At 37.2% G+C, this 18,291-nt stretch overlaps 1 protein-coding gene across 1 annotated transcript; it reads left to right on the forward strand.

The window, feature by feature from the left end:
* The first annotated feature begins 2,928 nt into the window (after positions 1-2,928).
* VCAM1 (vascular cell adhesion molecule 1) lies at positions 2,929-11,214 on the forward strand. Its single transcript, XM_085308278.1, has 9 exons — positions 2,929-3,141; positions 3,785-4,060; positions 4,792-5,109; positions 5,874-6,146; positions 6,736-7,002; positions 7,555-7,821; positions 8,643-8,909; positions 9,632-9,898; positions 10,633-11,214. The coding sequence occupies exons 1-9, from the start codon at positions 3,078-3,080 to the stop codon at positions 10,791-10,793; spliced, it is 2,160 nt and encodes a 719-aa protein (XP_085164404.1). The 5' UTR covers positions 2,929-3,077; the 3' UTR covers positions 10,794-11,214.
* Positions 11,215-18,291: the final 7,077 nt, after the last annotated feature.

The following is an 18,291-nucleotide window of genomic DNA, read 5'->3' on the forward strand; positions in this document are numbered from 1 at the left end:
TTTCTGGGTTGAGGTCCTATATAGAATTAACTATTCCAATACTATATATATATATATATATATTTTTTTTTAGCAGAAGTCCCAACTGGAGGCTCTAGATGCAGATACAGGAGTGAAGTGCTGCTAAGCATTTTATTGCTGACACAGCAAGCAGAAGGTCTAATTAGTTCAATTAATTTACTGCTAGCATTTTTTTAAATCTCCTCTACCAAAAGAAGAGAAAGATGAGCCCTCTTCTCAGCAGGTCCTGGCCTCTAAATTGTAAAAAATGTGGTGGAAGTTTTAAGGGATCAAACCCTGCCTGAAGTTTAGCCTTTCTGCTTTCCCCTAATAGCCTCCACAAGACAATGCAGCACACTGACATTTCTAAGCCTCTTACTGCATATTTAGATAACTAGCATATTACATAATGCACATTTTGTTCAAATATTTCATAAGGCTATCAAGAACTTGTGATCTCTTTTGTCTAGAAGAAATCTTGAACTGCATCATATAGCTATTTAGCAAGACTGTAGAAGTAAGAATTAAAGGCAATGCTTAGCACAGTCCTGAAATAGTTTTATTTTCTTCTTACACTCCAGAAGAGTCTAAAGTAAGTTTCGGTTTCCTGGAAGATGTTTATTTTCTGATGCCTAGCCAAAAATGACGTGCTGTATTTCTGAACCTCTCCTGAGAGAGACAATTGTTTTAGCTCAGTTTGTCCACCAAAGCCTTAAAAAAATCTCCTTTGATTCCTCAATATATTGGAAAACATATATTTACATTCCAGCACTTAATTCTTTTTAGTCCTTTGGGCCTTAGATAATATTTTTGTAATAGTTGTTTTATTGCAGTGCTGGTTGTGCTCTGCACGGGTCAGTTTCTTCCAGCTGAGAAAGCCTGCTCTCTCTGTGAGCCTAGGTGCACCCTTTCTTTTTATCCCCAGCATCCTCCTCGGTGCCGTTGGAATGAAAAGCTAGATTATCTGAACTCTTGAGGCCCACTTCTAAAACTTGTCAGCTATTCTCTATCTTTTTTTTTTTCCAGATAGACCAGCCAGTTCTGAAGCACGTTTGTTAACTCTTTTCCTATTTGCAGGTTTAATGCTGAGAATAGTAGGGGCAACAATAAAATGCATGTTCTTTTTAAGACACTCAGGTTGCTCAAATTTAAGTTTGGGAAAAGAGCAAGTTTGAAGAAATCTATCAGTGCTCTTGGCACGTCTGTACTTCCGTAAATAGTGTGTGTTGGCTAGCTCAGCTCTTACCTGTACTATCTAAGTTAAATTTGTCTGGGCACTCAGCATAATAATTCTTCTGGTAAGGATCCAGCTCCAGTAAGATTAATGGCAGCTGTCCAGTTTAATTTACCAGGATCTGGATCAGGGTTATTTCCTATTCCATGGTATCTGATGAAAGATTTGATTACATTTTTTTTCCAGCAAGCGGATATTGCCTTCCATGTTTATACTTTCTTGTATCTAGAAACTGACTTCCCAGAAATAGGGAAATTATGCCTTTTTTTCCTGTGGCTTATTTAAGCAGTCAAAGCAGAGGAGTTCTGTCTACTACTCTTTTTGATTAAAAAGTATTTATTTACAATTTAAAGGGTGTGCTTTATTTCCTAAAAACACTTTTTTGTGGAGTCAAATAATAATCTGTAAATGTTGTTTACCTAGTTCCATAGATTTTAGCTTTCTGGATTTGATAAAAAAGAAAAACGTGATGACAGCAGGAGTCTTACCACCTCTGGTACTACTGTCACCTGAATATGGTATATTAGAGCCAGCATTAGTGTCTTAGTGATAAAATCTACTTGACTGGAAAAGTATTTGGTTGATGTAGTGTCAGCTTTTCAGCAATGAAATTTGTTTAGTATTCATAGATATATTTTTATTTTTAGCATTTATTTTTCCAAGTTACTAAGTTACTATTCAGTTAACAGGTAGTTAGATCTGTGCGCTTTATAAAACTCAGAATGCAATGACAATCACAGTTCACAAACACCAAATGACCAGTTAAATTATTACATACCAAGTGATCTGGTAGGAGCATTTTTAAAATATATGTTTTGTTTTGAATTTCTTGCTGCTTTTATTTAGCAACTCATATTTGACTAGTGGTTGAGTAACTAAACGACTGAGATTTGTAAACTTTTATCTACATTTTTTGCTCTCATAGGATTTCCCCATTTAAAATTAAACATTGGCAATATATTACCTTTTTTCCTAACATTATCTCTTTACCACACAGTACCTAGTAGTACTTGCCTTTGTCCAAACTGCATCTGTATATCCACTGGATACCAAGCACTGACCTGGAATTGTATTTTCGACTCTCATTTTTAATTATATTTAAATAGAACAGTATGAGATCTCAGAGGCATATGAGTAATGTAATATATGCTAATAGGATTTCACAAGAAGGATTTGAGGGACATTTTTAAAGTAAAATCAGGTAAATCATTCCATTCATCTGAACATGACTAGCCTGGTTCAAGCTGATGAAGTGTGATCTCCACACTTCTCATCTGACTTATATTTTGTGTTTTTTAGGAATCAGAAGCACTAAGGAATGTGAATAACATCACCTCGTAGAATGGTGGCACAATTTTCAAAGGAAATTCACAGAAGTGAGTATTGTTAGGACTTTTCTCAAAAGTCGCAGTCCTATGAAGATATTTGTGCTGAAGGTAAACTTGAATAACTTTTCCATCTGATATAGATATAGTCCTATTGAATTACTTGTAATTACCCACATTCATTCATTTAATCAAGTGTTTGCAGAACCAGATCTTGGCATGTTCTTTGCAAGTACAACAGGCACTGTATTTATTGTTTTCCTGGGCTTCAAATTCTCTATATAAAAAGCAGCAGAGGGCGCTGAAATGACCTACGCAACCCTATATGGATGCCTTCCTCTCTACACTGGATTTTCCCGTCCAGGGGTTTCCCACTCACCCTCAGCAGAACCTTTATAAAAGCTCACTGGAGCTATTAGAATAAACAGTTGCAGAGCAGCAGGCTCTTACTGAACTTCTTCACAGGAAATAGCAAGACTTTTGAATTTACTTTCTTTACTTAATTACAGCAGTTACAAATGATAAAACAGATGGAAAGAGCAAGACAAGCTGTGATAATAATTTTCTATGCATGCATGAGTGGTAAGTTGAGAGGGTTTATTTCCTTCATTTTGTTTAAATTTTGTTTAATGTCAACTGAGCTGCAATTTACTGTTTGATCTTTATTTCATTTTGCCCGAATTGATTTTATATTTCAGCAAATACAGTTGTCAATTAAATAGTTCTGTCAGGATCCTAGGAAACTTTTTTTCAATATTTATTTTGAGCTTTTTTATGCTCTGCAATAGCAGGGTCATTTTCTCATTCAGTTTACTGGGTAGTCTAGGATAGCTGCCATACATCACTGCATGTTTGATTTTATATCATCCCTGACAGCATCAGCCAGATTTGGTACTAAACGTCTTGTTGAAAGTGATTCTGTAGTTGCCCTTTTTAACTTCTTTATTACCCCTCTTCTCAAATTTTACAAAGTTTTAGAAACAGATCCAACTGGMAAAAAGTTGTATTGTACTAATGCAATTATTTTCACGGCTAGCTTTGGTTTTATGCCATTTTGCACATTTTGGGGGGGGGGGGGCAAGTAAACCAGTATATGAGCTTTATTAGTTTAACTGTTTTAAACTTGTAAAGTATTGAGTTCTTGTGTCACAATAGACCACAAGAAGAAGAGAGAAAATAAATGTTGAGAATGTTGCTGAGTTTATGTATGTTCTCCATGTTGTAGTTAAAGCTTTTGAAGTGGAAATTACACCTGCTAGCAGAATTGTTGCACAGATTGGAGGAACAGTCATGCTTACATGCAATACTACTGGCTGTGCATCACCAAGTTTTTCCTGGAGAATCCAAACGGACAACCCCCTTGGAGGAACAGTGAGCAACTATGGAACATACTCTATCTTGACTATGAGTCCAGTTAGCATTGAGAATGCTCATGATTATCTGTGTACTGTCTTCTGCAAGGCTGAGAAAAAAGAGAAGAGCGTCAAAGTTGAACTTTACTGTAAGTGAAAATGTATAATTTTCTTTAACTAGTACTCATTCATAAAAAATCTGTTAATTGTTCTTAGATGGTGCAACTGATGGTTAACTGATAACCCTAAGATAATGAGTCTGCTGTAACTCAGCATATATTTCCTTGTAAGATTCATGATTCTGTTCAGGCCTCATACTCAGCCTGTTTCTGCTAGTTTGTCTACACTGAAGATAGCACACAGTGGTCTTACTTTTTCTTATTTTTGGTAATAYTTGAAAGCCAAAAAATAGGCTCCCCAAAGCATTCACAGAGCTGGAAAAAATACGGTTGAGGTGGAAGTAATAGCAGAATCTGCAAGTGCAAAACTCATAAGCAAATCGCTTTGCAATTTATATGGAAATGATTAAGCTGTCCAAACCTACTAGTACAGATGACAGTATACTCCCAGAGTTATTGATGGCATTAGATGCCTATGTTTAGGCAGCTGAATCACTGCCTAGGTGCCTTGCTAGATCTTATTAGATCACTTGCAGTCATATTCTAACAAATGTACAAATGTAATTCCTGCTATTGCATGAGTTGCTTATAAAAGATCTATACATCTTCATATCAAGGTATGCCTTGTAACACAGTTAATACACAGTCATATGCTGAACACCTCTAAACTTAAGATGTTAAAATGTTTTCTGGATCTTGCTCTTTTGTTTTCTCTAAGGGCTGTCTGTGGCAGACTAATTAAATTGATTTTGTTCTTTCAGCTTTCCCTAGTGATCCTGTCATTGAGATCAGCGTATCCTTAGTTGCTGAGGAACAAGCCACAGTCATCTGTAAAATTCCCAGTGTGTATCCTTCTGATCACCTAGAAGTAATCTTAAAGAAAGAGGAACATATTCTGCTTGAGAAAAAGTTTTTGGAAGATGACAGCACAAATACAGAGACCAAAATTGTGACATATTCATTTAACCCCACTACGGAAGATATTGGGAAAGACATTACTTGTGTGGCCAAGTTACCAATTGCTAATATGGACTTTGAACCAAAAGAAAGAGTAACTTCTCAGAAACTGAAAGCAAACTGTAAGTCTTTTTATACTAGRGTTTTCGAATGAAATATCATTTTACATTAAGGTTCATGGAGTGGGCTTATAAAGAATGTGCTGTAAATCATTTATAATCTACGCTTCTTATCTGTATTATTTGTGTAGATAATCTACTATCTAATTTCTCTGTTAGACCACATACCATTGCTAGGAACTGTATTGCAAAAATACCAAAGCTAGTCTATGGCTCTTCGTTATTATATGTCATCTCTGAGTGCAGTCTTGTAACTTTGTGGAACAGGTGATCGATCACTTCAGGTTTAAAGTGAGGGCCTAGAATAGGGCTATATTCAATAACACTAGGTGAAAAATTTGTCCATGTGGCCTTAAACACCCACTGTTGTTCATGATGGAAATTAAGCAATCCTGCAGTAACTTCTCTCTCTCTCTTTTTTTCCTTGGGTACTGGTAGAGACCAGAATAAAAATAACAGTATACAGACAGACAATTATTTTTAAAATTGCCTTTGCAATTCTGAATTTATAGTCCCAGTCAACAGGGTAACAACAAATGTAAGATTTTTTTTTTTTAAGTACACATCTGGTCTAGTTTAGCTTTTAAAGCTGCAAGCATGAACACTTTATAAAGTTTGGAAAAATTGTTCCACTGTATTACTAGCGCACCTAGATTGTTATTTTCTCAGTAATGTGTGAAGTTTTTCTCTAGAGAAGCTAGCCTTAGAGATGTGCATATCATTCTTCATTGACATGTTGATCATATTTTTCTTTTGTTCTCTTCAAGTTGGTCCTAAAAATACTATCATTACTGCATCTCCAAGCAACTCAGCAATGGAAGGAGACTCTCTGAAACTCACTTGTGTAACCGAGAGTAATCCACCACCACAGATAGTTTGGAGAAGACAAGTGGCTGACAAAAGCATTCAGTATCTGGTGGAAAACAATGTCCTTTCTATTCCTCATGCCCGTTTCACTGATTCAGGACTGTACATCTGTGAAGTAATTAATCTAGTGACTAATAAAACAGAGAAAGCAACTGTGGACATTGTTATACAAGGTATAACTCTGGATAAATTTTACTTGTGTTGTTCAGTACCCAATCTACAGATGTCTGTTGGGTTCAGGACTCTGGAACACTGAAAAATAGAAAATTACGGGGCCTTCCTTACAATGTATTCAGGAGTCAGATTTCAATTTACTCTTAATCTTCGTGGGCTATGTATTACATTTCAGTGCTTAATTTTTATCTAATTGTTTTTCTACTGGTGTACATGCAGACTTAAAATATTTCCTGCAGTGCAACACTCAGAGTCATAAAGGAATCTGCAAAAGTGGTATCATAGGGCTCACTGTTATTTCCTTGAAATAGTAATGCACATAGCAGTTTCACAGGCATGTCTCAATCTCCGACTTTGGACTTTTAATCAATAGTAGTAAATTTAGCAGACATTTAGTAGTAAAACTGTATCAGACTATAATTATTAGTACTACTATTTCAGTAGAGGCAAAAGTCTCAGTTGGAATCTGGGGCCAAAATCAAAATGAAGAGATCTTTGGGCAAACAATTCCTACTTTCTTAAAACTCTATCCATCTTTAGTACTTCTTTTGCTTTAGTATAACATTAGTATTTTCTCTTGTCATGCAGGTGCTCCAAATATTGCAGAAGTCTCCATTAAACCTTCTACAACAGTTCAGGAAGGACAAAATGTTTCCATAAGATGTTCTGTTGAGAGTAACCCTCCTGCTAAGATTGTTTTAAGGAGAAAATCTGACATTGCAGATGAGGGGCTTTACAGTGAGGGAGGAATTCTTCTCCTGCCATCTGTGACATTTCTTAATGCAGGAGACTACGAATGTGTAGCAGAAAATAAGTTCGGGAAAAGTAAAAGTGCAGTAGCTCTTAATGTGGAATGTAAGTGTCCATAACGTATTCCCAGTCATTTAAAAATAATCAGTTGTGTCAGTTCTCCACTTACTWCAGTGACATGTATAACAATCAAACTAAACAAAAACCTGTGAGTACAAAACCAAAGTCATAGTTTTATCTGTTCCCTAACTCTTCCASTCCTCTTTTGAGTGCATTTTTTTCTTTGTAAAAAACAAAACAAAACAAAAAACAAAACAAAAAAACAGCCTAATCCTCTGCAGTTCCCCAAAGAAAGGAGCATTGCTGAGGAACAAAACAGAGGCATGAAATCTTTTCTTTGAAGGTTAGACCTGGCATTTTGTCAGTCTTAAATCAAGATCTGAATGAGGGAGACTGACCCACCTTCTTAACATTCTTGATTGTAGGTTTCTTAGCCTATGGAAAGTTTGGATTGGAGTTCTGAAACTGTGTGTTTTACTTATTCTGAGGATAAAAGAGAAATTAATTTCAGGAGGCTGACAACCTACATCCAGCAGGAAATGTTAGTCCTTCTCTAAAAATTCTGTTGATAATTAACTACAGGATTCTTCTTTTTAGGTGGACCAAAGAATACAGTCATCTCTGTAATCCCTGCTGCTACTGTTAAAGAAGGAGAAACTGTGACAATGAAATGTACTAGTTTTGGTAATCCAATTCCAGTGATTTCTTGGAAGAAAAAGGCGGCCACTGGGGAGTCTGAAAAAATTTTTAAAGATGCGACTTTAACTATAAAGGGTATCAGAAGTCAAGATTTGGGGCTTTATGAATGTGAAGCATATAACCAATTTGGCAAAGAGGAAAAAGCTGTGAGATTACTTGTTCAAGGTTAGTAGAACAAGGTGACATACATTTAAAAAAAATACATTTTAGGTCCATATTTCATTCTGTGGAAGTCAGTGGGAATTCTGCTTTTGATGCCAGTGGAGTCAGAAAGTGACCCTATTGCATTAAATCATTTAGATAGCTCTAAATAATGAAGGGTGAAATCTACCTTGGTACAGATAGCTCATGCAAAGTTCACCATGTCAGTATAACTTCCATCACTTCTTTACATTGGCAAATGTATACACAAGGCAAAGAAGCTATCAAGGGAAGCATCTATATTTTCCACCAAATAAGTGGAATCCTCAGTGTAGGATCCAGCTACTTGCATAGAAAAGATTCAATGAGAAGGTATATGATGAAGATTTTCTATGGAGGGACTGTTTTGCAGTCTCATGGCTCTCTTTTAAGTATCGACAGTGTGTCCTGTTCTCATAAGCTTCATTTAAACTTACGTCAAATAATGACTCCTCAGGCTGTGTGCAAGGATAGCAGTTTCATTTTCAGGGAATATTTTAATAGTTGTTACTCAGATAGTCTTTAGAAATCAAGATCTGCCCTAGTTTTCATCCAGTACTCAGAGCAAGCTAAACATAAATGTTTCTGAAGCCGAAAAAAGATTGAGTAACAATAGTCACAACAGTGCGTACGCATATGTGCACTTTAGTAAATTACGTATTCCTAAAAGTGGTCTAATTAACAACACTACAGACATGTAATGTGTCTGGTGGTTGTGTTTATTGCATGGCAATAATGTGTTGTTTAGAGGTCACTTCTGCCACTAATCACTCTCTCTTCTTTATTCTTTTTTTCTTTTTTTGTAGCTCCACCAAAAAATACAACACTTTCAGTTTTCCCTTCAAATGCAGTGAAACAAGGAGAAAGTGTTGCCATCTCTTGCACGTCCACAGGTGTTCCAGCTGTTCAGATTACTCTGAGAAGGAAAATAGATGATGTGATCACAACCCTTGAAACACAAGATGGCAAATATACCATCGGCAGTGTTCAGCTAAAGGATGCAGGAACATATGAATGTGTATCCATTAATGAACTGGGAGAGGAGTCTCAGCACCTAATACTTGATGTCAAAGGTCAGTTAAAATAACTACTGTATTAATATGATGATTTGTTTTAGAAAGATGAAATTACATGTTCACTTCCAAATTCTTCAAATTGCAGCATTTGGGCTCATCTTTTGTTGTGTGTTAAGAATGGAATGTCTTTAAAAATTGTCTTGAGATTAATGAAACAGGTTCTTGTCATAAATAACTGATAGGAATGGAGGAACAGAGTGGTAATGAAAACTGCTGTCCAAAATGACAGATGAACAGAACAATTGCTGCTTCAAAATTTTCATAGTTCTACTTCCCCCAGACAGTGAAAACAGGATTTAAAATTGTGGACCATAGTGACAGAAATGGTACTTTAGGACTCCTTTCTTCTGTTCTATTTCTTATCTGTTGAAAGAGAACATCAAGCTCTGGGGCTGTAAACTCATGTCCTTCCGTGAACTCGCTGAATAAATAGAAGAAGAAGAAAAAGCTCTATATAACATAAAATATATGCAAAATAATCCATCAGGTGATAAAATGTTCTTTCTGTCAATTGCTGTTGAGTGCACTGTGTTGAGTATAGGGAAAGCTTATCAGCTAGTGACCAAGTAGCACCTAATGCTACATGCTCAAAAATTATGGTGAATCCATTAACTGAATTAAAACTTTGTGTCCACAAGCTGCTGATACCTTGTGGGTATTTTTTGCTTCTGTTTGTTGCTAAATCTTACTGTATTTCTTTTCTTTTCTTTTCTTTTCAGTTCCTCCCCAAAATATTACTGTGTTAGTACATCCATCAGAAAATGTTGAAGAAGGAGAAAATGTCACCATTATGTGTAGCACATATAGTAACCCACCATCACAGATGGTCCTGAAAAAAGTGCATCCAGAGAAAGAAATTATTCTGTCATCAATGAATGGAACCTTTATACTCTACAATGTCACCAAAAATGACACAGGCAGATACTTACTTGATGTTTTCAATGAGGTTGGAAACAACATTAAAGTAATTGAGATAGCTGTTGTAGGTAGGTAGATCTATTGCCTTAAACTTATTTTGTTCTTACTGTCTAATGAATTTTGTGTCAAGGTGAGTACATCTAGTTCACTGCTGATCCTTGCACACAAATAGTGTGATTAACTTTAAAAAAACAAAAAAGATTAAGCCAAATAATAAAACAACTGGTGAGAATCACCTGTATGTCACCTCCTTTCAAAATGAATGTTATTATCTTTCTTACTTGACATGGTGCAACAGCTCTAAGAAGGTGGTTAGAAAAAAGAGGATCCTAGCTATGCTTCCATGCTGCTGCATGAACAGTGGGACTAAGCTGCTGAATAGAGCAAGCTCCATTTCACAAAAAATTGTAAAGAGTGGGCTTCTTAAACATAGTATTCTCCTGAAGTGCTATACTTCCAGGAAGCAGAAATATCCCAAGTATTCCCTGGGAAAAATGCAGGATATTTTTCTACTGTTCTTCATGAACTCCATGGTACTCTTCATTGTAGATGATACCAGATGAGTTTTAACTTGCATAACAAATTCAAGACCAAGATTCTGGCTAAAAAATAAAGTGAGTAATAGGGAGTTTTTACAGAAACACGCATAAGGAAGAGGGTTTGAAATGTGCTTTACACATGAAAACAGAAAAAGTGGTCCAAATGAAGATGATTAATAGCATAGCTTCTGCAATAATATACATATATTTGTTTCAATCACTTTTTACACAACTTTTGTTCTCTTTTTGTCTCCATTTTGCAGGAAGAGCGGAAAAAACATATCAAATGATGCCTGTGATTATTGCATTCTCTTGTGTAACAGCAATAGCAATATCTGTAGTCATGATTTTGATCTACGTGTCAAGAAAAGCAAAGATAAATGGATCCTACAGTCTTGTAAAAGCTCTGAGGCCAAAAGTGTGATCACATCAATATAAGTCTAAGTGGTTCATAATAAGTGATGTTATTTATTGTGTTGGCAGAGCCAAATTGTTGACTTTGCTCCTCTTCCATAGTACGCTGTAACAAGCAAGTGACTTAAGAACGCTACCATGTGATAGCAAATGGAAAATGTTTTGTGTTTTGATGAGTATTTCAGTATTTAAATGAAAGGAAAAACTAGCATCCTGTCTTAGAAACAGGGAAACCACTTCTATGTTGAAGCATGCTCAGAAATGAGTTCCTGGGAGAACTAGGTTTGTATATAGTGTATAATCTGTGTTATAAATATGTTCAACTGAATAACAGTTTGTAAAAATGCAGTCTTACTGCAACTGTAAATAGAAATGTTATTAATTCAGAGATATAAATCAACATTATTTGAGCTGATCAAACGGAAATATTTTATTTTGTATTATTCTACAGAGTGAATGCTTTTAATATAAATTGCCTACTTGTAGAAATGTTTGAAAAATGTTCTCTTTTCACTGTCATTTCCATAAACCTATGAAGTCACTGGGCCATACATTTCTAATTAATTTAAATGCAGTTAAGATCTCTAGACTAATTTTTGAAACAATTTATTTTAGTTAATATGTTTTTATAAATGCTATTCAGAAAGTGACTGGTATTAAAGTCCGGCAAGTTTTAGAAAAGCTAAGGTATTTTTGTAGGATTTAATTATTCTCAAGTAAATGGCAGAATTCTGCTATTTCATGATGAGCAAAATCAGACTCTTTATTAAGAACATAAGCTGCCAATTAGTATGTTTTACAGGCTTCCACTGCAAAATAAAACTGCCAGTGGCTTTCTGCCACTGCTTACCAAATCAGCATTGCTAATGCTAATGCTTGTTTCTTTGGAGAGCAAGATGGTCCATACTGATTGCAAATATAATTACTTCATGAGCTTGGTCTGATAGCTGTATGCTTAAAGAGATCTTGGGCATAGACTGCCTTATTGAGGGGAAAGCTTGCACATTCCTGTGGAAGCCACCAGTGAAAACTRTTCTTAACAGAATAGTACATAGAGTACATAGATATACAAGAGTAGATACAAGTGTTGTGGGAAGCCCTAACTTCAAAGACACAGGCAAAGCAGGCAGTTGACTAAGGCCGTAGGCAAATGGGGGAAGCAAAATCTAGGCAGCCTCAGCAATGGTAGCTGAGCTGTTTCCTGAACGTGTGCTCCCAAGCTGCCCAGAATGTCGAAAACCAAACCCCTTGCCTGACAACTTGTTTTCTAAAAGACAACCAGTGCCTGTGTTTTACCTTGTTAAGCATTTATTTTCACCCCGCCCCCCTCCCCCCCGGTGCTGGGGAAAAGGCTGTGAAGAGAGTGGGCCTTCAGCACAGAAGCAAAGATGGGAAGGGATGAGAGGTGGAACAGAACAGCATTCTCCTTTACATCCCTTCTCCTGCCTGGCAGCATCGCTGTAACTCCACTGGTCAACAAGGCTCAACACTGACTGAAGGCACAAGGGAGGCACAAAGCAAGACTAGGTGTGCTGGGCTGTTTGCTGGGGCTGGAGCCCAGTAGCCTTGAGCCACTGTATTAGGCACAAAAAGCTGGGCCTGGCTCCTCCAAATTCCTTCTCTCCCCTCACCCCCAACAAGCTCAGATATGTGAAAGGAATTTCTGTATATTATACCACATGGTAACAGCCACCTCCAGGAGCAATACAAAAGCAGCTGCCTCTCAGTAGCTAGTTGCAGGATGAGGCAGGGAATGCATATCTCCCACATGTTCAGCATGTTCAGCAGTATTTTGTGCACAGTGAATAAGGCTGTGGGGAGTCTTATACCTATCTGTATTTGGAATGAGAGGCTTGGGAAGTGGGGGTGTAGCAGAAAAATAGGAGAGCAGGGTGGACTTGGCTTTGAGAAATGCAGTCGTGCAGTAGGAGGGTGAAGAAAAGACTGAAGACAGAGGAGGAGGAGAGCTTTGACAGGCCCATGACAAAAATTTCTTGGAGGTGGTGCCAGGCAAATTTATTCAGAATACTGTCAGGCATGTCTCTGTGAAGTCTTGTGAGCAAACCAGAAAGCATGATTTTTCCACTATGCAAAACATTTTGTGTAGTGTATATAGTTCTGGTCTTTGTATTGCAGGGATGTAGTGTAATTAGAAAAGATACAGAGAGGGAACTAAAATGATTAAGTGATTGGAGGAGCTAGAGAAAGAAAATTAGAAAGCCTGGGACTTCTCAGTTTGGAGAGAGCATTCTGAAAGAGAGATATGACTGAGGTTTCCACAACTGTGGAGGTAGCTGACAGCAAACAACAGATGCAGAACTGTTTGCTAAATCATGCAGTGCTACAACTACAGGACACTCAAAGTAACTAGGATGAGACAGGCTTAAAATAGATAATAGAAAGTACTGTTTATGTAGTAGATGGTAAACTACTGGCAGCCACTGCTGTAGGAGATTGTGGAGGCAAACAGTATCAATTGGCACAAAAGCAGAATGAACAAATCGGTGGGTGAGAGATCCATAAGCAAATACTAAAGGAAATGGGCAGAGACATACTCTGTAACATCCCTGGTCCAATGACTATAGATGCCAGGCAATCCTCAGGGAATAGACTGCAGAAAGTGACCAAGATTACACACTCTCCCTAACTTCCCCTTGCTGAAGATATACTGGGATAACCAGATTGTTGGTTGGACCCAGTAAGGTATTTCTTGTACTCTAATGTCTTCTCTGAATGGTCTAGGGCAAGGCCTGCTTGGAGAAGGGGTTGAGTAGTTTCTATGTGTTGTTTTTCCTTCCTCTTCTGTTCCTTACAAAAAAATGAGTGGGAGAGGAATACTAGTCATCCTGCAATAGCACTTTGGTGCCTGTGTAAGTTTTTCTTGGAAATTCCTCCTAGTATCTTCACTGCACTGTTGGTTTCACCAGTATTTGTGGTGTGGATACAGACCTTCATGTCTACATGACTTGTCTGCCCTCAGACTCTCCAGCGATGTCATTTTAGGAGATGCTGTTCTTGTGTGAGCAGCAAACTTCCTCTTGATGAAATCATGAGGAGAACCTTGCCAGGGGATCTCCTCCCCTATGGCCTCATTCTCAGGATTTTCSAAGACGTGATAATTTGGGCAGCAGCTGTGATATGGAAGTTAAGAGTTCAAATAGCTTCTCTCCTTATTGAAAATTCTGGAAGGAATATAATTTCCCTTTTCACTGTTGCTCATAAAGCAAGGTGCAGAGTCCCTTCCCTGGCAAAAAGCCATTGACAGCTGCTCCAGCCCAGCAAACATTTTCAAAAGGGATCATAACCACTTGAAGGTTTAGACGCAAGGCCTTGCTGAGGGCTTGTCTTCATGACCAGCACAGAAAGGAGGCTGTGGGGCAAAGACTTGTGACAGGTTCACTCAACTTTTCACTGTAAAGCTACTTCCCAAGTTACAGAATTGCATTTTATCCTCTCTGCCATTGAAGGGCTATATTCAAGTGCACCAGCTATCTGTATCCTAAGAGCAGGAGTTTATCCCAATACTAACCCTGGAACAATATTAATGTTAATATGAGGTTGAATTTTAAAGGGTGATTACAAAACCTTACTCCCTGTATCTAGCGCAGGATGTGCTCTTCCTTGAAAACATAAAGCTCAAATGGAAGAAGATATATTTTTTAAACTTTCTTGGGAATGCTTGGGAAAATTTCTTGGGAATAAGGCCAAAGAGTGACCTGGTGAGTCTGGCTACTGCAGGCTGTTCAGCTCCATCCACCTCCTGCTAGATTGAACCAAGCAACATCTCTGAGTGGAGCATATTGCCTTATAAGGAATCTAATTTGGAGTCGAGTATCCTCACAAAATGGGGAATAGACCGTTGTCTGTGATCATTGGTTTTGCCTTTGCTATTGGAATTATATGGCTTGTTTCTTAGTTCCATTTGTCCAGCCTCAGCTTCTAGCCATTTGTGTGCTTTATGTCTTTTTTCCCCACAAGATAATTRTATCCTGTAATCAAGCTGTCTCTTAATCCTCTTTTTGATAAACTAAACAGATTGAGCTGTTCTAAGCCTACCTTTCTTTATAAGGTGTTTTCTACAGTCTGTAAATAGTTCTTGTGACTCTTTTCTAAATCCCCTCCAGTACTTCAATATATCGTGTAACATGTAGGCACAAGACTGTATACAATATTCCAGTCATGGTTCTGCCAATGCCAGAACTGATTTTACTTCTTTACTAGTAGTGCATATGACTCTTTTTTACATAGATCCTTTTCTGTCAGAGAATCTCTCCAGAAGCTATTGTTCAGTTCCTTGTCTCCATGATGGTTTCGCAACTCTTTGCAGGATACAGTCCCTCAGAAGCATTTTTAGCACTTTTTTTTGTGTGTGTGTGAAACAGAAAGCTATGTGATAAAAAGTCAAACATCTCGTAAGTCCAAATACCTTAAACCTAATTTGTCTGATGAAGCCTGCATTCCTGAAAACCATGCTGAATGACACTAATTATATTTTCTGTTCTTTAATCCCTGTATCAGCTTTTCCCATTGTCCTGCCAATCAATCCAAATTTTCCCCTGACCATTCAGTTTACCATTCAAAAAATGGCAAGAATTTTTGAATCCATATTCAGTTTCAAAACCACTTCATAGATTTGAAAAATAAATGAGTGAAGCAGTGAAATCAGGGGAAATACCTCTGTTGTTTTGGTTTGTTGTGCAGTTCAACAACCTTTAAACCTCACGGTCTTTTGTGGCCCGCATGCTATATATCCTGCCACTGAAGAGATGAAGTTATGCTAATAGGAATATGGAAATATTTACTTGTAAAAGGAGTGATATGCGTTGCTGTTAGCTCCCAAGTGTCTTAATAGATACGATTTGTTGTTCTGAGTACCTGGGTAGTCACTGGGTACCAAAGCAGCAAATATACTGTCTCTTCCCTCTGCCTTTTCAACCTTAGTCGTTCTTTTGATGCTGTTGTAGTACCCAGAATGGCCAAATTGGTGTCTCCGACATGCAAGTGGGTGCAGTTCCCCTTGCATGCTCTGATCTTTTGTTTCTCTCAGTCATTCCACTATATTTAAGGTTTGTTGCGATTGAGACAAAGTGAACAATGTTTTTTGTAAATTTAACTACACAAGGTCATTTTTTGCTTTTTTGCAGATGTGAGGAATTTTAGACATTCAAATCCTAAAATTTGTGCCAGAACTAACTGAAGGTTTATTAAAAAAAGAAAGAAGTAAATACATGTTTTTTACACAGAAGATAGGACGAAGAGTCTTTGATTCTAGGGCAATCTGAACTCCATGGTTATGTGACTTCAGGTGGTATGAAAATGAGATACACATAAACAGCCTCTACTAAAATGGATACTGCTTCTAAGATGTATCTTTTTTCATTGAAATAATGAAACATAAAACATTATGTGTTAATTGAACCGGAGAGGAGCATATGAGGAAACCAGAATAGCTTTATTGCTCTTTGGCATATTGCTCTTTTCTGCATTTCATTGTGAAAAACAAAATGTTGTGACCTTATGTTACTGATTTTTCACTTAAATATTTTACCTTCCGTTTGAATTAGAGCCAAACATGGGGCATCTATTTTCAGAAGCTGAAAGAAATGGTGCCACAAATGTAGGATGAACCCTTTTTCCCAGCACAGATGTCATATCTTGAAGACTCGCTGACCTAAGAATGATCGTATTCTAGAGGGCAGAGCTGATGTGCTTCTGTGCAGCAAGGAAGTCCTGTGGTTTATGTACCAATATGGATGTAAGATTAGGTTTCGGCTGCTGAACCTGCAAGAGACCTCTTGTCTGGTCCCAAACAAATCACTTCATTGGAATTGTTTTTACCTGTTTTTACTGTCCAAAAGTTACATGTTTTATTTGATCTAATGGATGTCTGTGCTTCCTTTATAGCCAAAAGATAGMGATAGAAGCCTCCAGAGGTTAATTCATCCTACTTATTTCAGATTGTTATCTTTTATATTTTTGTTTCTTATTTAAGTGCTCAGATGCTTACACTGATGGAAACTTYAACAGTTTTAACAGTAATGTTAAAACAGCTGAGCCACAAAGTCTTTCCTCTGTGGGTAGTCAAACCTAGTAAAATAAACTAACTTTTTGCATTTCTATGCACTTTGATATGTGTGAAAAAAACATGTAGCTGAAGAGAGAAGTACAGAAAATTGGCTTGGGGTATATCCTGCTATCATTCCTAGTTCTGTGACTAATGGGCTTAAGCTACAAAATCATACTACAAATGATAGCTTCATTTGCTTGTTTCAGTATCAGAAGTAYGGATAAAATATAGTTAAAATACAATTGCCCACATTTTTAGAAGGACATTGATTGTATATCTGGTATTGTTGCTTGTGATTCACTAATCAGCTAAAATTCAGGGATATTTTGTCCGTATATATCCAAGCATCAAAACAATAGGATAAGGCAAGAAGGCATGATTCTTCTCTGTTGAATAATTCATCTAGGCACTCTTACCCGAAAAGCATGTAGAAATAAACAATTTATGGAGATAATCTAATTTTTCTAGATAAACTCTGAGAGATAGGAACAGTAAAATCCCTTCTCACATACAAATTCAATTTCAGTACCACACTATTATTGAGTCTTTTGTTTTTGTTTGTAGTCAAAATGACCTTGATACTGATTACAGAACAGGGTGGAGCAGATAGCAATTTTTTTGTGTGTGTATTTATTAAGGAACCTCACTTCTTTTGAGAAATTGTGACAATGTTGGCATAAAGCACTTTTCCCAAGTATTCTGAATTGAAGTGACAAGCAAGAACGTGGCAGAATAGTGCCCTACTTGCTTTCTTTAACAGCCAGAAGAGTGATGTGTCTATAGAAGCAGCTAAGGAAATGTATAGGGAACATGATAATCTGTTTCCTCATCTAAAGTTACATTCACAGGCTGAAAGTTCTATGTTCAAAACATAAATGTCCTGAAGCATCCTGTTTGTTAAAACTATGGACATATTTAGATAACTTAGTTCTTTGCTGTGTTGCTTGTTTAGTAGCAGGTATCTGTAGTAACAAGTAGCTGAACAGCACTATTACAAATAGTCTGTATATATGATAAGGGATGAACAAAACTGTTCCTTTCTCTTCCCCATCTCTAGCTCACTGTTAGTTGAATGTAATGGGACTGTAAGAATCTCCAAGATCTGCACTTCTTTGGATGTGAAAATCCTCCTCCTAGAAGCTGTTGTGCTTTTTCTTAGCAGAGCCCTCTTGTAGTGATGAGAGGCAGGTGAGTAGATACGGGTTTGAATCCAGGCATCTATTGAGCCTTGGGCACGATTAAGTAGAGAAGCGAAGGCAAGTACTGGCTAAAATTAGTGCTGGTTCATTCTCAAGTTTTTTGCAGTCTTTTGTGAGTGCACATACATAATTTTGGAACCACACTAAGGTAATGAGGTAATGAGGTAAAAAAAACAATTCTAGAAAAAGCCACAGCAACAAGGGAAATGAGGTTCACCATAATGTGGGATATAAGAATGACT

This window comes from Rhea americana, unplaced genomic scaffold, assembly GCF_003343005.1.
Source record: "Rhea americana isolate MKP2758 unplaced genomic scaffold, rheAme1 scaffold_272, whole genome shotgun sequence".
Lineage (NCBI taxonomy): Eukaryota > Metazoa > Chordata > Aves > Rheiformes > Rheidae > Rhea > Rhea americana.

What these genes read in the sequence shown, in the direction of transcription:
- VCAM1 (XM_085308278.1), top strand. Translation starts at nt 3,078, where the DNA reads ATGATAAAACAGATGGAAAGAGCAAGACAAGCTGTGATAATAATTTTC. An exon ending in TCAGAAACTGAAAGCAAACT is followed by an intron (nt 5,110 to 5,873) that starts GTAAGTCTTTTT and finishes GTTCTCTTCAAG; the next exon opens with TTGGTCCTAAAAATACTATC. An exon ending in TGTGAGATTACTTGTTCAAG is followed by an intron (nt 7,822 to 8,642) that starts GTTAGTAGAACA and finishes CTTTTTTTGTAG; the next exon opens with CTCCACCAAAAAATACAACA.